Source organism: Aspergillus foveolatus (assembly GCF_047715535.1).
Source record: "Aspergillus foveolatus strain CBS 279.81 unplaced genomic scaffold BDW70scaffold_19, whole genome shotgun sequence".
Taxonomy (NCBI): domain Eukaryota; kingdom Fungi; phylum Ascomycota; class Eurotiomycetes; order Eurotiales; family Aspergillaceae; genus Aspergillus; species Aspergillus foveolatus.
Genome location: NW_027396083.1, coordinates 123,813 through 146,131, shown reverse-complemented (window position 1 = coordinate 146,131; position 22,319 = coordinate 123,813). Strand labels below are relative to the sequence as shown.

General features: G+C 52.8%; 5 protein-coding genes across 5 annotated transcripts; 1 reads left to right on the top strand and 4 right to left on the bottom strand.

The window, feature by feature from the left end:
* Positions 1-336: 336 nt before the first annotated feature.
* Positions 337-8,768, bottom strand: BDW70DRAFT_167401 (putative translational activator; the record flags this gene model as incomplete). The annotated part of the gene is made up of 9 exons (XM_073742217.1): positions 337-891; positions 941-1,082; positions 1,130-1,211; positions 1,261-1,416; positions 1,466-1,657; positions 1,710-5,534; positions 5,585-5,779; positions 5,827-8,577; positions 8,648-8,768. The coding sequence occupies 9 exons, from the start codon at positions 8,766-8,768 to the stop codon at positions 337-339; spliced, it is 8,019 nt and encodes a 2,672-aa protein (XP_073596733.1).
* Positions 8,769-8,993: 225 nt separating this feature from the next.
* Positions 8,994-13,943, top strand: BDW70DRAFT_167394 (putative ATP dependent RNA helicase; the record flags this gene model as incomplete). The annotated part of the gene is made up of 9 exons (XM_073742216.1): positions 8,994-9,735; positions 9,786-10,401; positions 10,451-11,338; positions 11,388-12,158; positions 12,205-12,346; positions 12,395-12,779; positions 12,838-13,051; positions 13,137-13,485; positions 13,619-13,943. 9 exons carry the CDS (start codon positions 8,994-8,996, stop codon positions 13,820-13,822), a joined length of 4,311 nt encoding a protein of 1,436 aa, XP_073596732.1. The 3' UTR covers positions 13,823-13,943.
* A 125-nt stretch (positions 13,944-14,068) lies between these two features.
* On the bottom strand, positions 14,069-16,195 carry BDW70DRAFT_159232 (NADPH cytochrome P450 oxidoreductase family protein; the record flags this gene model as incomplete). Its single annotated transcript, XM_073740661.1, has 1 exon — positions 14,069-16,195. One exon carries the CDS (start codon positions 16,193-16,195, stop codon positions 14,069-14,071), a length of 2,127 nt encoding a protein of 708 aa, XP_073596731.1.
* Positions 16,196-16,999: 804 nt separating this feature from the next.
* Positions 17,000-18,614, bottom strand: BDW70DRAFT_149673 (cytochrome P450; the record flags this gene model as incomplete). The annotated part of the gene is made up of 2 exons (XM_073739048.1): positions 17,000-18,474; positions 18,521-18,614. The coding sequence occupies 2 exons, from the start codon at positions 18,612-18,614 to the stop codon at positions 17,000-17,002; spliced, it is 1,569 nt and encodes a 522-aa protein (XP_073596730.1).
* Positions 18,615-19,326: 712 nt separating this feature from the next.
* BDW70DRAFT_34676 (cell pattern formation-associated protein stuA) lies at positions 19,327-21,916 on the bottom strand. The gene is made up of 4 exons (XM_073743813.1): positions 21,179-21,916; positions 20,939-21,133; positions 20,761-20,893; positions 19,327-20,714 (listed from the first exon to the last, which is right to left on the bottom strand). The coding sequence occupies exons 1-4, from the start codon at positions 21,450-21,452 to the stop codon at positions 19,448-19,450; spliced, it is 1,869 nt and encodes a 622-aa protein (XP_073596729.1). The 5' UTR covers positions 21,453-21,916; the 3' UTR covers positions 19,327-19,447.
* Between the last annotated feature and the right edge of the window lie 403 nt (positions 21,917-22,319).

The following is a 22,319-nucleotide window of genomic DNA, read 5'->3' as shown; positions in this document are numbered from 1 at the left end:
CCACGCTAGCCGGAACTCGTCATTATGAGTTTGGATGAGTGAGCGATGTGCTCTAGGCATCATTTACTCAGTCATTACTCCGCAAAATGATTACGATTACATTTTGTGGTTTAATAATTATTCATGTTTCAAAAAACATTCTGGTCAAAATTCGCTCCATAGGTGGTGTATCATTTTGTAGGTGAATATGTTGGCTTCACCGGCTCGCTGAATCACGTGATTATATCTTATCGCAATGATAAGGGTCGACCTTTGGTTCTAACATAGATTCCCCGGAAAACAAGGGTATACATCTGTCTATACTCATGCAGTTCGTAGGTCAAGCATAACAAATCATCACTCATCGCCAAACGAACCCTCCTCCAACTCGACTTTTCCAATACTCCACACCTCCTTCTCGTCCTCGACCTCGTCGTTAGACAGTCCCAGACCGCCCTGTCCGCCTTCAGCCTCCCTTCTCTCACGCGCTTGGGTAGCTAGGCGCATCGCAACTCGTTTGAAGTAGTCCGACATGCTCCGCTTAGGTCCCGGCGGAAGTTCAGCGCCAGGCCCAGCCATGTACTTGTCGAATACGGCGGAGTCCGAGTCCACCACTGAGAATATAGAGAGGAACGCGGCTTCCGCTGCGAGCTTGACAGGAATGACCATGTCGCGGACGCCGGCAAATATTGGCGGTGCGAGAAGCCCGAGATGGGGCCGCGTCAGCTCTGGGTGCAGTCGGCCGACTGTTCGGATCACGACCAGCGCCAGTCGCCGGGTGTCCGACGGCGTGCCGGGCTGAAGACACGGTGACAAGGCCTCGAAAATAGTCTTGTTGCTCTCAAAGCTGTGCTGCTCCTCAAGCAGCAAGTACTTTCCAGCGGCGAGTACACTGTTGTCGGAGATAAAGGGCTGTTCGTGTTAGCTCGGTCCTTATAGACGTCACCGTAGAATTCCTTACATCCTTGTGCGTAACACCCTGGCAGATCAGGTTTACTGTCTCTGTCGCAAAGTGCTCTGTCAACGATGACGGAGATTCGACCAGTAGAGCATTTAATCCCAAAATGGATGCATGTGAGAAGTTCGGTGTGAGCACGCGGCTCCTAATAGATATTAGTAGTTGCTTAAGACGAGATGAGGTTTAACGTACTTGATAAGCGGGCCAGCAGTAGCTGGTGGCAGAACCTTGACGAGTGCTCCAAGCAACTTGGCATTGGTGATGGCCACGGCATCTGCGCGAATCAGTTTTTTGCAAGTTCACGCAAAAGTGATATCACATACCTGTTTGATCGCTGGCGTCGTCATCGATAAGAGCAAGGAGAGAGTTCTTGGAAGCCTCGCTCATGTTCGCGCCAGCCTTGCCTACAACCTCTTGTAGAGCCTTCATCATGGCATTCCGCACGCCAACATCGGCGGTCTTCGTTCCCGTGATGAGTTCTGTGTTCAGTCAGTATCAGATTCATGAGAAAAAGGTAAACGCTCGTACCTGCAATCAGTGGATCGACACGAGGCGTCAGGGTGATCAAAATTCCAAGACCCTTGGCAGCCCTGTTACGCAAAGTCTCGCTGGTCTGGTCAGCTAAACCTCGGGCAAATGTTCGTTGAAGCTGGGGCAAGAAAGGCTTGACAGCGAGGGGAATCTTCTGCAGGAGCTTATTGAGCGTAAAGAAGATGGCACCTAGAATCCTGTTAGCTTCGACGAACGGAGAACAGCTGACTGATTTGCCTACACTTGAGGTCGACTGAGCGCTCCGACACGACACGAATAAGGGGACCGGTGATTTGAGTCACAAACAGCTTCAAGGAATCCGCCGCCGTACGGTCAATGAGGTCGCCAATTGCAAGGGCGGACTGGGTACGTTGCTCAACACTGCCGTTCAGAAGACCCTGTAGGAAGATTGGCAGGATGGCAGTGATACCCTTCGGTAAGCTGAAACCGGGAAGGTCGGCCCCAGGTACTCCAACACCCTTGAGGATCTGTCTGGTTGGTACGGACAAAACTTCCATCTCTTCCTTGCGCAGGCGAGAGGTAAGCCCGCTAAGGGCGCCCCAAGCAGCTTTGACGACGTTCTTATCCGGGTCATCAAAGGAGATTAGCAACACGCGAATAAGGTCTTGGTGGTATCGAGAAAAGTCGATCTCCGCATCGGAAAAGAATCTTCTGAGATGGTCGGCCGCGTGGGTACGACGGCGCTCATCATCATGTTTAATCAAGGCCAGCATTACGCTCATCATGACATTAAGCCCGTCAAACTCATCCACGGAAACCAAAATGGTGCTGAATGCGTCATCGAGCTCTTTCCGCTGTTCATCGTCCTTGCACGTGATAATGTTGTCCATCAGCGTGTTCAAGATAGTGGGCAAGCGACGAGCCATCGCAGAGCCAGCGACTTCGGCCAGAGACGCGAGTGCTTTGGCGTTGAACGTGGAAATAGGTGATGTCAGTAGAGTCGGGATGAGGTTGGGTAGAATAATGTTAGCACGCGTCTGCTCCGTGAGGAGAGTCAACAAGGCTGACAATGCTTGCTCAGCATCTTCGTCGTTCCGTAGTAGGAGCAGGAGATGGGGCAGAACCTGATCCACAGCCTTCTTGCCCAAGATTTGCTGCAGGGCATCGAAAGCCTCAGCGGCTGCTTCTCGGACATCATCATCGTTGTCAACCAATGCCACGCGAACAATGGATATGAGAACCTTCTCGTAGTCTTCGAGGGCATCTGGAGAGGAAGATGCGATGATCTCCTTAAGCGCGATACAGATACCTTGCTTGACATCCACATCCGGGGAGGTTTGGAGACCATCTTCAAGAGTAGGCAGCAAAGTGGCGAGAACAGACTCTCCAGCTTTCTTGATGAGATCTCCAAGAGCATTGCTGGCAATGACCTTTTGCTCCATGTTGGAAGAGCCAAGACGGCGAATGATGAGCTGGGACAAGGTGGGAACCATCTCTTTGAGTGTTCTTGGAGACGCGACAAGCGACTTCCATACACCCATTGCTGCAGTCTTGACGAGACCAGAAGTATCGCAGCGGCAGATAAACAGCGCGGACAAGACCTTGTCTCTCCTCTCCTCTCCAAGAACCTCGAGTAGTGACTGTCCAGCCTGGGCGGCTTCTTCAACCTCCTCTTCGGCCTCGGTTTTGGCCGTGATACCTGTAATACTGAAGAGCAGATCACCAACCAACTCAACGGAACTCAACCTGATACGGTAGCTATCATCCGCAAGTCCGCGTTCAAGTTCAGGAAGCAGAAGATCGATTGCCTTGGACGAGAAGTTCTTGACCAGCAGGCGGCCGGCGCGAAGCGAAGTCTCACGAATCGTGTCGACATCGTCGGCCAGACCAGCCAAGATAGGTGGAATTATTCTGCCAAGGTATGGCGCGAAGCTGTTTCCGAAGCAGGCAGGCAAGTAGATAAAGAGGGTCATAAAACCTTCGCGGATAGTGGCCTTGGAGCTGCTGACATTCTGTAGAATCGTTGGCAAGGTCTCCTCGAGTCTTGTTGTGCCAAGACCCGCCAGAACCTCCGAAAGAGCTTGAGCGGATCCCAACCGGTCGCCGGCTCCTGTGTCTGACTTGAGCGTCGACATAAGATTGGGGATGAGATCCGGCAGCGCATCTTCTCCGAGCTTCTCAATTAAGGAACCAAGGGCCTTGGATGCAGTAGCACGAGTTGTCGGCACAGGATCGACGATGGCCAAATTGAGCCCAGAAACAATGATAGGCAGGTGAGTGATAAGGTCCTTGCGCTCCGTAAGGTGAGCCAGACTGCCAATGATTTGGGCAGACTTCCGCTTGGTCGCTGATCTATCGCCAAGACCACGCTCAAGGATGCGAACAACAAGAGCCAGAGATGGTGCGTCCAGATAATGGACGAAGGAAACCTTGATAAGGGCATCGAGGGCTTCATCTGTGAATTTGGTGGGATCGCTCAGGGCCTTCAGCAATACATTAACTAACGATTTTATTTCAGGATTGCTGATAACTTCTCCGAATCGTTGAAGACTGCGGTTAGCAGCATTGCGCACCTCCTTATGGGTGTCGTTCAACACGACAGTCAGTGGAGGTATTATCTCAGGCAGACTGACGGCGAGTTGCTGCGGGTCAAGGTAGGCCATGGCTCCTAGCAAATCACATGCCCCCTTCTGGCTACGCCATTGAGTATCGTCGAGACCTTCAAGGAGAGTAGGAAGAATTTTCTTGACACCATAAGAGCTGAGGTTCGAAAAGCAGGCTTTTGCCGTGTACAGGCAAGCCTCGCGGACATCCGCGTTCGGGTCGCCGAAGCTAGTCAGGAGCTGTGGAACCACTTGAATAACGTACGGCTCGAATGTCCGGCCAAGAATAGTTGCAAAAAGCTCATACGCCATTAGAGCACCCAGTCTTTTATGAGGCTCTTTCTTGTTCTCAGCAGCGTCTTGCAGATGGGGCATGACCCGAAACTCGCGCAGTGTGACAATTCCCCGGCCCTTAACAATACCAGCCAGCCCATAAGCCGCACCACGCTGGGTGGCGTAATCCTTGCTCTGCAGGATTTGGTCTAGCATCTCCTGGGCGTACTTCCCGCTCTGGCGCCCCGCAAGTCGAATTAGGGGCGGGAGACAGTCGGACACAGCAGACTGAACCGATTCGGAGGGGGTAGGAAGAGTGGCAAGAAGTCTCTTGATGACAGTTTGCAAACGCGGATCATCCGACTTGAGGTGCTGAGCCAGGGAGCCGTAGAGGACGACGACAGCCTCGTTAAGTAGATCGGATGTCTCGCTTCCCTTATCTGAGGTCTCTAGAGTTGTCTCCAGTAGCTTCATCAGCTCTTCCACCTTCTCCTGACCACGTGCGGCAATAACACCTTTACCGCTGTCGGCCATTTGATCCCTGACAACACTGCTGCGATCGATAAGTGGTCCCCTCTCAATCAAGAACTGGAGGAATGAGACGATTTGATCACCTTCAAAAAGGGTTTGCATGGCTCCAAAGGCAAGAGCAATACCGCTGCGTGACTCCCAGTGGTCTGTCGTGTCAACCTTCTTCGGCATGCCATACTTGTCTTTCTCGGGCTCCTTGGGCCGGATTTCGAATTCGTATTTCGATTGAAGCTGAGAGACGATATCACCGAACACTGAATGGTTTGAATCAATTGCATGGGCTAATGCACGAGCGGCAGCTCCTCGGAGATTGGAATCCTGAGAGTCGAGGTAGGGAATGAGCTTTCCATACGCAGTCTCATCAATTTCCAAGCCGTTCTCTTCCCAGATGCTCTCGGCAATATCGGCATTTTCCTCTACATGATCATGGCATTCAAGCCAGATATGCTCGGAAAAGTCCATATCGGTTAAGTCAATTTCAGCGTCAATGGCCTGTAGGACTGCTGACCGTACAGACGGGTCCGAGACAATGGTGCCTTTGAGGAGTACGTTCATTTCGTCTTCGTTGATATTCGGCGCGATACATCTGCTTGCATCGAATAGAGTATCTTTGATGAGCTTGTAATGCTGAGTATACCTCTGCATGGAGGATATTAGCTGGCCGAGAATCTCTACTCGAGGAAGACGGTTATCGGTAACTAGATGGTCCTGTTAGTGGAGTCTTGCTACTGATCGGACGAGGACTAACATGAGCCTGAGTGGAAGGACAGGATTTCAAGAGCAAGCAGCACCTGCTCGCCCTCCTCGTCGCCTTTTTCCTCTTCAATGCCGTTCTGTGCGAGGACCGTGAATAGGAGAGGCAGAGCGTATGCCAGAGAAGAGTTATCAAGGGGGCGCTGCTCGGACGCGAAGCGCAAGCGATAGAGTATCCTTGTGACTAGCTCTACGTCTGGTTAGAGTGTATTCTCCACAATATCCCGAACAACTTACTTCCAAGAGGCTCTAGTTCCATCTCAGCAGGCACAGTGCCCTTGCCTATGGCTCTAAGAGTGGCGACACCCACAAATTGCCGTAGAGGACCAAGGCGCGAAGATACCTTCTCAGAGCATTTGATGTAAGCATTTGAGATGACGTCTCCGGCGAACAAACCAGCTCCCGCCTTTGAAAGTTCTAGTAATGATGCGAGCGCCGGGTTGATCCAGTCATCTGCGTCAATGGCTGGCCCAGCGGCGAGGCCCTGGATGAGTCCACAGCCACGTTCGATTCTCTTCACCTCACATAGAACAACTTCACGGATCTTGGCTTCCTTGGCGAGCTGCGCCTTCACCTTCGCTTGCTCGTCTGCAGTAAGCTTCTTTGGCTTCTCGCCCTGTTTCTGGGCCAAGTGTGCCCGCATCTCCTCCTCCCACTTGAGAATATCATAATCTTTGGTATTCTTGTCAAATGTTTGCCTTGACTTTGTGTTCAGCACGTCTACGAACATGGTACCTTCAGGGGTCCTGGCAATTGCAGCATCGGTGGGAGTGAAATGGGCCACGCGCGAGACGTCTAGATCTTCCTTGATCTGTTCAACAAGCTGGCAGACCATTACATCAGGCGCCACAAAAGCCAAGTCACCAGCTGCAGCCCAAATAGCAGCGTCAACCTGAGGGACCTTAGATTGAATGGGATCCTCTTGCACCCGGACCAATTGGTTCATGCAATCACTCGAAATCTCACGGACAAGGTCACCAGGATCCGTGCCAGTTCTCAAACAAAGATCAATCCAATGAACATTAGGAATCATCTCAGGCCGAGCGAGAAGCAGCAGGCTGATAAGCTGACTCTTAAGACCGGCAGGAGTCTGCTCCGAAGACTCTGAGCTAGACGGAGCAGGGCAGATTGCCTTAACGACCAGGTGGAGGTACCTTAGGTGGTCCGGGCCTGCAGAGACAGCAGCAGACTCTTTCTCCCCTGTTCTAAAAGCGAGAATCCAAGCCCAAAGAGCGTCCGTTATAACACGGCCCATTGCACCAATGTTTGTCTTGTAGACGATAGACAGGTTACGAGCGGACTCATCGCGGAAACTGTTGTGCAGCCCAGGGGCTGTTATAGCGTAAATAAATGCCTCAGCCCAGGCGGTCTTAGCTTGTGAATCAGCATCACTAAACTTGGCAGCAGAAGGGACAGCAGCAAGAGTTCTGACAGCCCACTGGACCTCTGCTTGGGAGGCCAGCTTGGAGTACGCCTTGGGATTCAGAAGAAAGGATGGCTTCGGCCGAAGCGCCATGGAGTGGCCAACATTCTCTTCCCAGGCTGCCTTGTCGAATTTCTCGTGTGCAGACAGCCGTCCGCAGAGCGCGAGGTAAACATACGCTGTGAAAAGAGCTCCGTTTTGTGCCGATGGCAATGGATTAGACGAGACTTCTTTGAAGATCTCCTCCAGCTTGGCTACAAATTTTGTAACAAAAGGTTCAATCTCATTGCTCGCCAATGTTTCAGGCTCAGCCTGCCAAATAGCTTGGCCAATATAGAGCTGCCAAAGTCTTCGAGACGGAATTTTTTTCTCTGCAGACCCCTTGACGATAGTATTGACGACGTCATCAGGAATTTTCACCTTAGATTGAATGAGGTGAGTGAGGTGTTTAGCGAACGCCTTGATCTCTTGTTCAAGGGCAGCCTCGTTTGACTCGCGCGTGAAGACCGGCACAAATCCTTGTATGATGTCTTTGGAAATATCGGGTGTAGGAGAAACTGCTGAGAGGGCTTGAGCGTAAATAGCACGTTGCTCTGGACTGGTGATTTTATTGCCTTTCAGAGGCCCAATAACCTCGCCAGCAATCTTGAGAAGCAAGCTTTCGGTCTTGGATTTGACGAGAAGTGACTCGAATGATTGCAGGGCGCCTTGCCGAATGAGAGGGTTATTCGACTTCATACTGGATAGCAAGTGCTTGAGCAAGCGAGAATATAATATTTCCGAAAGGTCGATTTCTGTCGGAAGAGATGAGAAAAGTGACGGTAGCAGCCCACAAAAGACCACTTCTGGAGACCGCAGGATTGCTTTCTCGAGGGGAGGGAGTATGTCCGACGTGAGATCCGCCTCCGCGATGAAGGACTCGAAAAAGTCAGACATGCCATTAGCAATATGTGCAGGCGGCGCAGCCTTGGTCCCGACAAGTTCTTTGATATAGTATGCAACGATGGTCTTTTTCTCTCCTTCTAAAACTTCTTTCTTATTCGGTAGGCGTGCGCTGACACCGGAGATAACACCTAGGAAAGGCGCATTTTTCTGACCGGTGGTAGCATTGCTAGTCAGGCGCTGAACAGACTGTTTAATAGCATCGTCGCCCCAGGCGTCGGAGAACACCGCACGCAGGGCGCGTCTTGTTACCCTATATGCGGACTTTTCCACGGCTGGTTTGGGATGAGCAGCCAGACATGTCTCGAGCGCCTGAGCATCCAGGGCAATGATATCCAACACGACTGAAAGAGGGGTTTCGGTTTCGCTCTTCAGAGTCTGCAACAGGATAGAGCACCATTCTAAAAGAACCAATGCGGAACCTGCATCCAAGCTAGATTTGGAAGCTTCTTTCTGTAATTCTGACACCAAGTATTTCAGATCCTCCGTTGAAATGGGGGCTTTGAGTAAAGAGCGGAGACATTGTTGGACGGCCTGACGAGACGGGCGGTCAACATATCGCGGAATTGTCTGGAGAAGAAGCTCTATGAGAGACTGACGGGAAATCTCCGGTAGATCGGACCCTGTAGATTCGAAAAACCAAGCATGCGGTCAGAATTGGGCTGCTGCCACGGAGGAGGGGGCGGGCAATACCGATTTTCTCGCGGAGATCACTGAGAACGCGAGTCCTGCGCGAAGTCGAACTCGAGAGGAGAACGACCCGCAGGTTCTCGAGATCTCCTGATTTCACCTGATCCCATGGAAAGTCGTCCATGTTAGGTGGTCGGGAGCATGTCGTTTCTTGCTCTACGTTTGCTCGTGCTGATGTTGTCATAAGAGTTTTCGACGGTTTGTGTGGGGAAGACGAGCTTCGCCGCCTTCCGTCCTGCATCATCCACGCCCAGTCCAGTCCTCTTGCAAGTGAGTCATTGTGATTCATTGACGAGCTGTTAGCTTGAGAAGACACTGAAGCTTCTTACAGGCGCTGTAGCGCTGCATTATGCCGCCAAACAGCAAGAAAAAGAAGAAGCCCGCTGCGAACCCTGCCCGCGGCTTCGCAACGGTCTCCGTTCCCTCCAAAGTAAAGCCTACAGAGACGTCAGAGCCTGCCTCAACGGTCGATTCCAAGTCGGTATCTGAGAGTGATCGTCCGACGCCTTCTGAACCGACTCATACTGCTCCGAGCTCGGACAAAACCCCGTCTTTACAGAATTACACGCCGGAGGAACTAGAGCGGCACTTGGAGGACGCAGAATTACAGATCCTGGTTGAGAAATATGCGGCCAAGTGCAAGAGTGATGCAGTTCGCCAAGCTAGCAAGCTAGAAACCGAACGAAGGGTTCTCAGGCAGCAGGCAGTCTCCGTGAACCATGTCGAATGGCTTCCCTCGGATATTGTGAGTTCTATACTTGCTCTGGCCGAGGCGGAGGAACAGGGACTGAGCCCTCAACCGGTGCGAGATAAACGGGTCGTCCCGGAGGACGAACTTTGTATGAAACTCTGGGTCTTGAAGGATACTCTTCTGAGGTTGGGTTTCCCCGAGGACAGGGTTGAAGAAGCGTTAAAGCATGTCTTGATGTACTTTGCGGGCAATTTCACAGTCACTAACCGTGACGCTGTCTGCAATTTGGAGGAAGCTCTCGAATGGCTTGCGATGCACTGCAGTCTGGAAGAACTACCTTCATACACTCAAACAAACGGCCAGCGCAAAGACGCGGATAAGAACGTTTCCTGGATCTCTGGTAACCCTAGTGTTGGCGTCGCATGAATCGCAAGCGCTAACATCCATCAGATCGAGAGACCTCAGGAAAATCAGCGCCTAAAATTGCCGCAGGTAGCAAAATGCAGAAGGCGAAACCTGTCGTTAGAGAAAACATTACACAGCCAGATCCCTATGATTCAGACAGCTCTCTTGACCCAGATACACTGGTTCCTAAGTATTTGGATCTGCAAACCCGTTTGTACAATCTTCGTCCGGAAATCTTTGATAGGCCCAAAAAAGGCAAGAAAGGCCAGCCTGCCGGCGCAACTGATGACCCTCAGGCACTGAAACTCCAGCGCAAAATTTCGAGTATCGAAAACGATGTACTCTTCGATCGGAAGGAGGCGGAGTACCTTTGGAGGGAGAAACTCGATGGACTGAGGAAAGAGGCTGCCATCTTTCGACGCGTTGATGCCAATGCAGAAAAGGAGCAGGTTGAGAAAAAAGAGCCGGAACCAAAAACTCCGCCAGCTTTAGATGATGAGGCTGGTGATCTCCTTGGAGGCATGTTCCAGGACGAAGAACCCACTCTAGAACTGGGCGTAATCACTGAAGAGTTGAACAAGGCTTCTATTGCAACCCGGGATTTTGGCAAGTGGACAGGTCTCAGCCCTCGCCGTGTCCTGGAAGAGGCGTGCAAGGCACGGTATGCACATTCAAACTCCTCCCCCGGTGAATTATACTAACTAATGCAGCGACTCTGGGTGTAAGGTCACCTACAAAGACATCTCAACGGCATCACATTTGAATCGCATGGCTCTTGAGGTGAGGTGGTCAAAACCACAGGAAATGCCGTCTCCCTTTTCCCACGATGCAGTCACTCAAAAGTCTACCTCGTATGCGACATTCGTCTCTATGGACAAAATAGCCACGCCGACCTCCCAGCAAGCCGAGGCCTACGCATCCACGTTCGCACTTTTTATCCTCTTCCCCCAGAACTCAAAAGAAGGCAAGGCGTGCATGCGCCTTCCTGCCGCATGGCGAGATCTCTGGGAGGAGTTTGCAAACGCAAAGAAGGGGCAAGATGATGAAGCTGACAAGCAGGTTGTGAAAAGTTTAAGAAAGCTGATACAAGAAAATCATGGCACTTTCGAGGATGATGTCGTGCTTTCAGATAACTTCCGAAAGAGAAACGGAACTCCCAGGAACCGTTCTCCAGTGCGAGCGGGCGCAAAGGAGGCTCCAGGGACCAATGAGCAGTTATCCCAGATTTGGATGGAAAAGGCTTCCATGCCCGCTTTCCAATATATGGTCCAAAGCCGCATGCAATTGCCAATTTGGACATTCAAAAACGAGATCCTTAGCACGCTGGATAGCCACCGTGCACTCATCATCTGCAGTGAAACCGGAAGTGGTAAAAGCACACAGATACCGTCGTTTATTCTCGAACATGAGATGTTGTCAGGACGTCCGTGCAAGATCTACGTTACCGAGCCGCGGCGTATTTCCGCTATCTCACTCGCGCGCAGGGTTAGCGAAGAACTGGGAGAGAGCAAGAACGATGTCGGAACCTCGCGCTCGTTGATCGGTTTTGCCGTTAGACTAGAGAGCAAGGTCAGCCCAGCAACAAGGCTGGTTTTCGCGTACGTTTGAGTCACCTAGAGAGGGCATGGAAAAAGCTAACAAAAGCAGGACGACCGGAGTTGTGGTGCGAATGCTGGAACGCCCCGATGACTTTCAAGATATCACTCATGTCGTCCTCGATGAAGTGCACGAGCGTTCAATTGACAGCGACTTCCTTCTCATCGTTCTCCGGCGGCTGATGCAGAAACGGCAGGACCTTAAGCTGATCCTCATGTCTGCAACGGTGGATGCCAATCGCTTCTCAACATACCTTGGTGGCGTTCCTGTTTTAAATATCCCTGGGCGGACATTCCCTGTGGAGACAAAGTTTTTGGAAGATGCAATTGAGCTGACGCAGTATCGAACCACCGAAAACGAGTCTAACGTGGCCTACGACGAGTATGAAGACGACGCGGAGACTAGCCAAGGAGAAACTACTGGTGTGGCCGCGACTCTGGAGAACTATTCCAAGCAAACACGAGAAACGATTATGAACTTTGATGAATACCGACTTGACTACCAGCTCATCAAGAGACTCCTGATGAAGCTCGCGACGGCGCCGGAAATGGAATACTACAGCAAAGCCATTCTGGTGTTTCTTCCCGGTATGGCGGAAATCCGCCGGTTGAATGACGAGCTCCTCTCAGAGCCAACGTTTCAACACGGATGGATTATTCACGCTCTCCACTCGTCAATTGCCAGCGACGAGCAGGAGAAGGCGTTCGTTGTGCCTCCAGATGGCATGCGGAAGATAGTCATCGCCACCAATATCGCTGAGACGGGTATCACAATCCCTGATATCACAGCTGTTATTGATGCAGGCAAGGAGAAGACCATGCGGTGGGTACCAGCAAAACGTCCAGAAGTAGGAAGCTAATTTAAGTAGGTTTGACGAGCGACGCCAGCTGTCCCGTTTAGTAGAGGCGTTCATTTCACGGGCAAATGCAAAGCAGCGACGCGGTCGAGCCGGTCGTGTCCAAAGGGGTATATGCTTCCACATGTTCACCAAGCATCGCCACGACAATCTCGTACGTTCCCGTCTTCTGTATTCAACAAGGTACTAACGCAGATACCAGCTGGCCGAACAACAGACCCCAGAGATGCTCCGACTTTCGCTTCAAGACCTGGTCCTCCGCGTCAAGATCTGCAAACTCGGCGAGGTCGAGCCAACGCTCCTTGAAGCGCTGGATCCGCCGTCCTCGAAGAACATCCGGCGGGCGATCGACGCGCTGAAGGAAGTCAAGGCCCTAACCAGCACGGAGAACCTTACCCCGCTAGGACAGCAGCTTGCTAAGCTTCCTCTGGACGTGTTCCTCGGCAAACTCATCATCCACGGGGCGTTCTTCAAGTGCCTTGATGCGGCGATCAGCATTGCTGCAATCCTGTCATGCAAGTCGCCGTTTGTGAATACGATGGGCTCGAACGCTCAGAAGGAGGCAGTCCGACTTGGGTTTCGACGGGGTGCGTCTCTAGCTCCAATTCAAATCCGTCAATCGGAGAGAATGCTAATCCAGGACAGGTGACTCGGACTTATTGACAGTGTATAACGCATACTGCGCGTGGAAACGCACACGGAGCACACCAGGCGCCAACGAGTACGCCTTCTGTCGGAAGAACTTCCTCAGCCCGCAGACGCTGCTGAACATCGAGGACGTCAAGCTCCAGCTTATGGTCTCAATCGCCGACGCGGGCCTTATCACGCTCGATGCGAACCAGAAGGCTTCTCTCAACCGGTAGGTATTCTCCAACCCCGCCTTCATCAAAAGGGACCGAATACACAAGAGTAAGGACGAAGGAGACTAACAAATACGGAAAAAGTGCCCGCTCGACCCGCCAACGCCACTTCTTCACAACCCCACCATCCCACGACACAAATAATGCAAACGACACGCTCATCCAGTCCGTCATCGCTTGGAGCTTTTACCCCAAGCTCCTGACCCGCGAGGGCAAAGGGTGGCGAAATATCGCCAACAACCAGTCCGTCACTTTGCACCCGACGTCCGTGAATAGAGCCCCTTCAGCTTCGTCGGACAAGTCGCCAGGGCAAAGCCAGTACCTAAGCTACTACCATATCATGCAGGGGCGGAACAGGAACTACAATGCGTTTGAGACGAGCGCGGTTGAGGATTGGGCTGTTGCGGTGCTCTGTGGAGAGGGCGATTTCAAGGTCTGTTTTGCCCTATCTGCCCAGTTCTGTTCTGTTCTGCCTTGGTCGAAACAGCGTTCCTATCTATTCCACATTCGTTCTCCCAACTTCGTGAATCTGCTCTCTCTTGATTAGTGCATTAACGTGGTAGTAGATGTACCCCGGCGTCCTCTCGATCGACACAAACAGACTGCGCTTCTCCCTGCGTGACTGGAAGTCCATGCTTGCAATGAAGGTGCTTGCAACCCGCATCCGGGAAATACTGGCCAGTGTGTTCCGCGACCCGCAGCAGCCGCTGTCGTATAAGCAGCGGCAGTGGATGGATATTTGGCAGGGGATTTGGCAGGCTAGGATGTAGATCTTGCTAGAGCCAGTGCTTAGGAATCTTATAGAATAGAGTTTGGAGAGGTAGATAGGACTCCGACCGTGCCTATGTAGGTAAATTACCTTAACATCTAGAGAGCTTGCTGAAGTGTTACATACACAATGGAACGGAGAATTATCCTGTAAATATACTTGGAAAGTTCTATCTAGATTTAGCTAGAGGCATTCTACCATACTCCATACAAACAACAGAATAAGCCTACATCAGAACAAGTAGGGCTCACCCCCAAACATCCTCCTGCCACTTATTCCTCCTCTTCACACCCCTAACCCATTCCTCGGCGTCTTTCTCACTCCATCCATCCTCCATTTCCGCCAGGAACGCGGTAATGCGCTTCTCAACCTCCCTCGCCATCCCCGCCCGGCCACAAATATACAGATTCCCTCTCTGCGCAACCAGGATCTCCCTCACCTCACTTTTATATTCCAAGACTCGGTCCTGCACATACGCCCTCTCGCTACGCTGTCCGTATCTCGAAAATGCCGTGACGATCCGCAATTTCCCGCTAAATGCACTTTCCATTTCGCTCAGCTCGTCTTTGTAAATGAAGTCTTCCTCCGGAGACCGGCAGCCGAAGAAGAGGAGCACATCGCCGACCTCGCGGCCGATTTTGAGGACTTGGCGGCGTTCTGCTATGAAGGCGCGGAAGGGGGCAAGGCCTGTCCCCGCTGCAATCAAGATCAACGGTGTTGTTTGCAGGCGCGGAAGCTTGAAGGGGGAGCGCCGAAGGTGCGCGAGTATTTTTCTTCTGCCGTCAGATGAGGAGTCTGGCGTGAGTGGGAGGAGTGTATTCGTGTATGTAGGCAGGGTCTTGTTCCTGTGTTCTTGGGGCTGGGGGCTGTCGGCGAGAGTGAGGAGGTAGGTTGATGTAAGGCCCGGGATCGACATGGCTGTGTTATCCGGGAGAGGTGTGGACAGGACGAGGACCGTGAGGGAGATCTTGCGAGGACTGACAACACTGCTGCTGGAGATGGAGTAATAGCGTGGCTGGAGGACTGGGAGGGTTTCGATGATGTATGTGAGCGGGAGGGAGGTCCATCGCTGCTTGTCGGTGGAAGAGGCAGCCAAAACCCGCGCGAGCGTAAGATGGTTGCGACGTGTAAAGTCAGCGTAGGCTTCCTTGCTGTTTGCCAGCTCTGTCAGGAATGTCTTTGCCTCATTTGTCGGCGCGAAGGGGGCCAGGGTCGCGAGGATATCGCGGGGCAGTTGGACGGTGATTTCGAGGTAGTGGCGGAGGAGGACAAGGAGGGTTGTTGGGCTGGGGACTTTCTTTGCGGCGTCTTCGACGTCTGCGCCTTCTATCGGGGCTATGGAGATGGGTGTTTCGGCTTCGTGGCTGCGGCCGAGCATGTGCATGAGCAGGTTGACTTCCTCGTCGGGGTTGGATGGCCAGACGGCGAGGTGGTCCCCGGTCTTATATACTACGTCTGGGGTGCTGGAGATGTCGAGGTCGATGTGCAGGCAGTGCCTGTCTGAGGTAGATTCGAAGAGCTGCCTTATGTCCATAATGGGGATGGCCACTGGGTTTGGCGAGTGCCGTGGCTCGCCGCGATGAAGGGCAGAGGGCTTGATGGTGTCGTCCGTCGTGATGGAGATGGTAGGCTGGTAGATGAGCTCCGACTGCGTGAAGCCTAGACTTTCACGGAAGAATGCAAACAGCTTTTCTTTCCATGATATGAAGTCTTCCTGAGTAGAACCGGTGGCATCGTTCGCTCTTGATACAGGAAGCAATGCGTTCGCGCCATGCTCGTCAAGCACCTCCGCAACGCGATCAATAACCCGGTTATAGAACTTGTAGTTCGAGTTTCCCAACCCAAAAGCAAAGTACCGCAACCCGGAAAACTGCTTCTGCTTCTTCTCCGCGTTCCGGTCGTTACTGTTCAGCCAGTCCCAGAACTCGACCGTGTTATCAGCGGGGTCTCCTTCGCCGTACGTCGAGAGGATGAAGATGGCTAGCTTGGATGAGGGAATCTCCGCTATTGAAGCGGGGTCATAGTCACTCAGATCTGCTGTAAGGGTGTTCTGTCCAAACCGCAGGGTGATTTCCCTGGCAAGTCTGTGTGCAAAGGACTCTGCCGTCCCTGACTGAGAGCCCCAGAAGACGACGATGGGCGAGTTCGTCTCCTCCAGCCTCCGGGCGATGTTCCGCGTCTGCTGTCTACTGTTTGCGGTAGTGCCAATGCCGTGTTTGAGCTGAGGCCTTTCGTAAAGAAGATGTCTGTAGGGGTCTGGCTGGTCCCAGAGGATGCGCCGGGTGAGAAATGTGCCTGCGACGAGTGAAAGGAAGGTCAGGGCGATGTAGTCGATTGTGTTGGGTTGGGTCTGGAGAGTGATAAGGGAGGCCATCTTGCTTGCCTGTACTGGCTGCCTTGATCTGGCTGTTTGACAGCCATATTTATACCTTCTGCTGCGACTCTACGTACTGGATCGAGTGAAGTATAAGAAGGGGAATGTTTCCCCTTTAGGATGCGGGGGAGGTATGCGGGAGAGATAAAGGGAAATTTAGTCCGCTCTCTTCGCCACGGGATCAGCTCTTGCATACATTCTAGTTCGCCCAGGGTCAGGACTCACTGGCTCGCAGTCGCTCCAGACTGTTCTTGTCATGTTGTGCTCGATGGGTGCTGGGTGGGATCTGTGACGTCGTTTGGAGGCCTGGAGGATCAAACTCCAGGGGCCTTAACGGCTACTGACACGGATATTCAGGGCCTCACGCCTCATACTCAATTGCCTCGCAGTTACTACAACCGTAAATCATGGCTGCTTGTCTCTCTTTTCATGGAATAAGCTGACTGTGAAGCTGGTGATGCCCGGGTGCAAGGTATACTTATTTGACACATACTGAGCCGGGACAATGAGCAGGTGAGATCCTGCCTCACTGGCAGAGGTCTACCATGAGGACTTCATAAGGACTACATACTATCCATAAATTACGCCTAATTGTCAAGACGCTCGAGTTGCCAGATTGCCTTTGTATGGCCTAGGGAGTAGACAAAACAACAAATATGCAGTACAAAATTGCAGTACAAAATTGCAGTACAAAATGCGGTAGTTTCCAATAGAAACGCTAATCATTTCTCATCAAAACATCATAAACGAAGTGTTAAAGTCTAAGCTAACGAAGAAACCCCTAACGGAGAGAAGGCCAGACAGCTAGGCATCTTCATCCAACTGTCTCCGCCAGACTTTCACCGGCATCCCTCCCAGAATCAGATTCATTGTCTCCTCCCTCTGCAACTCCCAGTTCTTACTCGGCAACGCAAACTCATACCTCCTTACCAGCGTCGCAAGAATAACCGTCTGTTCTAGGTACGAGATATTCCTCCCAATGCACGACCTCGCGCCCGCGCTGAACGCAACGAAATACGGTTGCAGCGCCTTGCCTTCCTCGCCCAACCACCGCTCAGGCTTGTACAGGTGTGCTTCTGGAAAGACAGTTTCGTCCCGGTGGGCGACGTACGCGGACATGCTGACGGATGTTTTGCCCGGCACCCACTGGCCTAGGATCTCCATTCCCTCAGGGGGCGTCTCGCGCGGGAGGCCGTGAGAGGTGGGTGGGAAGATGCGGAGAGACTCGTCGAGACATGCCCGGAGATACGGGAGGTGTTTGACCTTATCGTAGGAGGCCACCACTTCGTCTTCCGAATCGTAAACCGAGTCGATTTCTTCGCGAAGGGTGGCGAGGCACTGCGGGTTGCGGAGGAGCTGGTACATGACGTTGGTGATGGCGATGGCGGTAGTAACAGAGCCGGCGTTCATCATGATGTTGATTTCGGCGCAGACCTCGCCCCATTCAAGACCTAGAGGGTGTCCCGCTTTATCCTCCATCAGGGCGGCGAAGAAGTCGTCGAGCTTCTCGCCGGCCTCGTAGCGCCGTCGACGCTGCATGGCATGATGCCAGACGATGTCTTCCCAAGTGTCACTGGATTTCTGCATCTTGGCGAAGTACGGAATGATGTTGACCCAACGGTTGATGATCGGGTACCAGTCGTAGTTCCAGAGGAGGAGAGATTGTTTGCGGGCGTTAGGGTACAGGGCGTCGCGGAGGGAGGCGCGGTATGTCGTGCCATCTTTGCGTTCGGCCGTGCACATGTCGTGTCCCTGATCTAGGAAACCGAGTTTCTCACTCAGGCCAATGTCGACAATCGCGTCGAGACTGAAGAAGTTGGTCCATGCCCGGAAGTCGACCGTCAGGTCGGCGGGGTCGGGCTCTTCCTGGCCGGCAGGGAGAGGCGCGGTGCAGACACTGTCAAAGTGCTTGACCAGGCGGGCGATCTTGTCGCTGACCTTGTGCTCCCATGTCTCGAGGTTCTTGAGAGCGTATGCAGAAGAGAGGACCTTGCGCTTGCGGGAGTGGTCGGCGCGGTCGATAACGTCGGCAAGGTGATAATGTGACCCGGCCGAGACGATGTATGACGGGTCTTTGCCACAGCGTGTATTGTGTCCGTAGATGTCCTTGATGGCACGGACATCACCATAGGAGAGAGAATTTGGGCCTGTACGAAGCACGGGATGTTTCTTGTGGAGTTCCTGGAGCTCCTTTGATCGGAACTTGCGCGAGGCCATCAACATGAAGGGAATGGCCGAGATCCCAGAAAAGAGGGACATATTAGGGTACCTCCGGAGACCTAGCATAGTTAGCAACAGCCATTCCTCTGCTCAAGCGTATCATACCCTTGGGGTCCCGGAAGTACTCAAAGACGGGCCATATCACAAAGTAGACCAGGACCAGAAGCCCAGTGATAGCAGCGTAGGTGAGCGTAATCATCGTGACCACTATATGAGTTGTCAATGTCCTGCCTATCCTTCTGAGTGATGAGATCCCGATCTTGGACCCCTCTTATAGCTGACTCTTGCTCTCAGGCGGACCAAATTACCCTGGATGAAGCGGGAACAATTTCCACTCTCAGCTTCCCCGGCTTTTGATCATCGGAATCCAGATTCAGTCCGTGCATTGTGGAGGAGTCCCCACGCGGTTCCTCAGTCCACTTGTCAAGGGTCAGTTGCCTGACCTTGTCTGAGATTGCGGTGTTGCTTACCGTCTTCTCCTAGAATGGAGGTTTCTCCCCGGGCCGCCTTTATGCATGCATACTTATACACTCCAGAACTCGCACCCTGGGCACTCAGAATAGACAGCTACTGCATCTACAATACGACAAAGCATAAGCCAAACAATGTAGATAGCTCGAAGGAAATTCGTCTCATCATGGTCATAAATAAAGCCGGCCGCAAACAAGCACAGGCGTCTAGCGACAGCCGAAAAGCGGAGAGGCGACTTCAGAACGCTGCACCAGAAACAGACCCAGAATACACATCCTTTTTGCAAGTCATCACACAACTTTATGGCCAGAAATCCCATGATAAACCTCAACCATGCCAAGACCAGGCGTCCCAGTCATGTCTAACTTCCATACGGCGCGAGTAAGCGTTGTAGTCGAGCCATCAAGCCTGATGCTCAACAATGCCAGCGTGTTCTATTAGAGAGGAAAAACCACAATGCACCCCGAGAAAATACTCAACCCGTAACCCAACACAAGCAACCTTCGCTTGCTCCTTGCCCGCCACACCTTTTTTTTTTGGTTGATTTTAGTTCTTTCGCAATCAACGACGAGCACTTATCAGACTGCCACCCGCCTTCATTGGCTGCAGCCCAAGAGGAACACCACCTACTGGACCACCAACCGGGGTCTCTGTCAAGGTCTTCCGGCGCTTGGTATCGAATTCACCACGGCTGTCCGGTGGGACAATGCGGTCGTCATCATCATCACGCATACGCTTGTTGGACCCCATGGAGCCGTTCATTCCCGTCGAGTAGCCAGAGTTAGACGCGACGGAATAGTTGTCAGAGGTGGTTCCATTCGCACCTGACGTTCCTCGCGTGTCACTGACAATGTTGTACAGACTACTGGCAGCGGCGGGGCGAGGAGGGGTGGTGTATCCCGGGGCCCACTGAGGAGCAGTACCACTCGTGCGAGGGGTCATGCGTCCAGAACCATTCTGCTGGGGAGAGCCCGTCATGTCTGTCGTGAGCTGGGAATGGTCGCCGGCAAGACCGCCGACCGAGGGGTTCGTGGTGTAGTACGAGCCCCGACCAGTGTTGTATCCACTGTCAGGCTGAGCATACTCCTGCTCTTGCTCTGGTTCTGTCTTTGCAACGGTGCCTTGGCCGTAGCGCTCCGCCTTGACATCAGACTCTATCTCTGTGACAGATCCACGCTGCGATGAGGGCGGCGCCATGTCACGATACGAGCTCGTTGGCATCGAGTGGCCATACTGCGCCATGGACTGCTGGGGTAGTGGTTGTTGTGGGGCATATTGGGGGTGCGTCGACGGGGCTGCCGAGTAGTACGGTTTCGAATCGTAGCCGGACTGGGGTTGGTAGGACTGCATGCCTTGCAGGTTGTTCCCAGGTGGCGTCGTAGCAGGGGTTGTCGGCATTGATCGTGCATTACTCAAACTCGTGTCGATCGACAGAGGCTGGGTGTTGGGAACGCTCGAGTTCATCCCTGGATTCCAGTCGTATGAGTTATTCTGACTGGTGATTCCTATCAGGCTCGAGGCACTGGCAGGAGGCGTAGGGAACGTATGTGCGCGGTCAAGGCTAGGCCGACCGCCGGGTTGAGACATATGAGAAGGAACGGGTGTCTGAAGAGAATGGTGGTGTAGGCTGGGTGGTTGCTGAGCTTGAGGGGTGCGAACAACAGGTTGGGGGCCTTCAAGACGTCTGGAATCCGGCACTGTCATGTTCCTCTGATTCTGGTTCGCCGGGTGGTACAGCAGGTTGCTGATGTGTTGAACAAATAGGGGGTATAACAGATCTGTGATCTTTTCCTTGTTGGCGAATTCCAGCGCGCGATCAAAGGGAATCCTACCTGAGTTAACGATGTTATGGAAAATACGGGAGAGAGACTTACCAAACGCCCTTCAGATGCATCGGGCCAATCTTTACCACATTTCGGACCTTTTCACTCTTGAGGATACCATCTCTTCGACCTCGTGTCATGCCCGCAACGTTTAGCAGCTTGGTGCCGTTGATCATGCCATTATCTACAAAAATTAGTCCAGATCTACCACAAAGGTGCTAAGTCTCACCTTCTCTTCGAGCAACGCAGACACCCTTGGCTTCCACTTGGTAGCAGAGACTGCCTTCGTCTTCCCATAGGGTCGCGGTAACCCGAGGCTTGGCGCCTGGAGGCGCCATCTGCCCTGTGGGATCGTAAACGTACCCTTGCATTGGTGTTCCGCTGTTGTTTCCATATCCGTGGGTGGGAACAGGGTGGTTGGTAACTAAGAGGTCAGTACTTACAGCTGACAATGCGTCCGCGTACTTACCAGGTAAGGGCAGTAATTGAGCAGGGACTTGACTGCTAATCGACGTCGTCGGCGGCGGAACAGACTGAGATGATGCTACACTGTTGGGATAAGGATACTGGGAGTAAGAGCTGGCCGGCCCGTATGTGGACGTCGGTTGTAACACAGGGGGTTGTTGCGGGTACTGGTAATGGGTCAATGCTCCAGCAGTTGCAGGGTGGGATGCATATGGCTGTCCCGACGACAGATGCGAATGCACATCCATGTACGGTTGAGGTTGATTCATGCTGGCCATCTGGGTCTGGTTGGGGTAGTAGCTCTCGGTGACTGGGTTCTGCGGAATGCTGTATTCCTGCGAGGCAGAAGAGTCCAGCGAGAGTCGTGCTTGGCCACCAGCCGGTATTTCTGCAGACGATGCCGGCGGGCTACGAACTTCGTAGCCAGGCGCGGACCCGGACAGGCTGGTTCTGGCGCTGCTCTGGTTGGAGGCCGGCGCGTCTTCGTAGCTAGTCCGGTAGGACTGGCCCGAGGTCGGCGGCTGCGAGGCCGTCGGGATGCTTAGAGCCGGAAGTCTGTCACCAGACAACAGAGGTCTCTCCGCGGCGTGGTGATTATACCAAGGGATATCAACAGGACCTCTGGTGTGGACCTGGGAAATCGACGGCAGCTCCAGCTTTTCGGTTGGCGGGGAAAAACAGGTCTAAGAACTGAGAAGAAAAAGTCGAGGCGAGGGCACGTCGGACTCGAAAAGATCCAACGTTTAATAAGTCCTGCGTGCTGTTTTCAGAAACTCATGAGATAGGAAAGGCGATGTCGAGGAGACGGAGAAGCTTCGCAGCAAATATGCAAAGAGGTCGTTCAGGTTGCAAAGTCCAATAACGCAAAGAAAATGGCTCCAATAGGCAATGCGAAAATGCAAGGAAGAGCAATCGTGAGCAAGCTTCGTGAAACGTCGTAACCCGTAAACAGCGCTTTAGATTGCAGGCAAACGGAGTCGAGAAATGGGCTGCAGTTGAGAAGACTATCTACATCCGAAGGATCGACCGCGGCGGAGGCAAAATGGTTCGGGAGGTCAACGGCGGCAACAGCGCAGAATCATGAGTCTCGTTTCAGGTCGTAACTTGGAAGAACGGAGCGGGGAACCGATCTGGACAGACAGAGA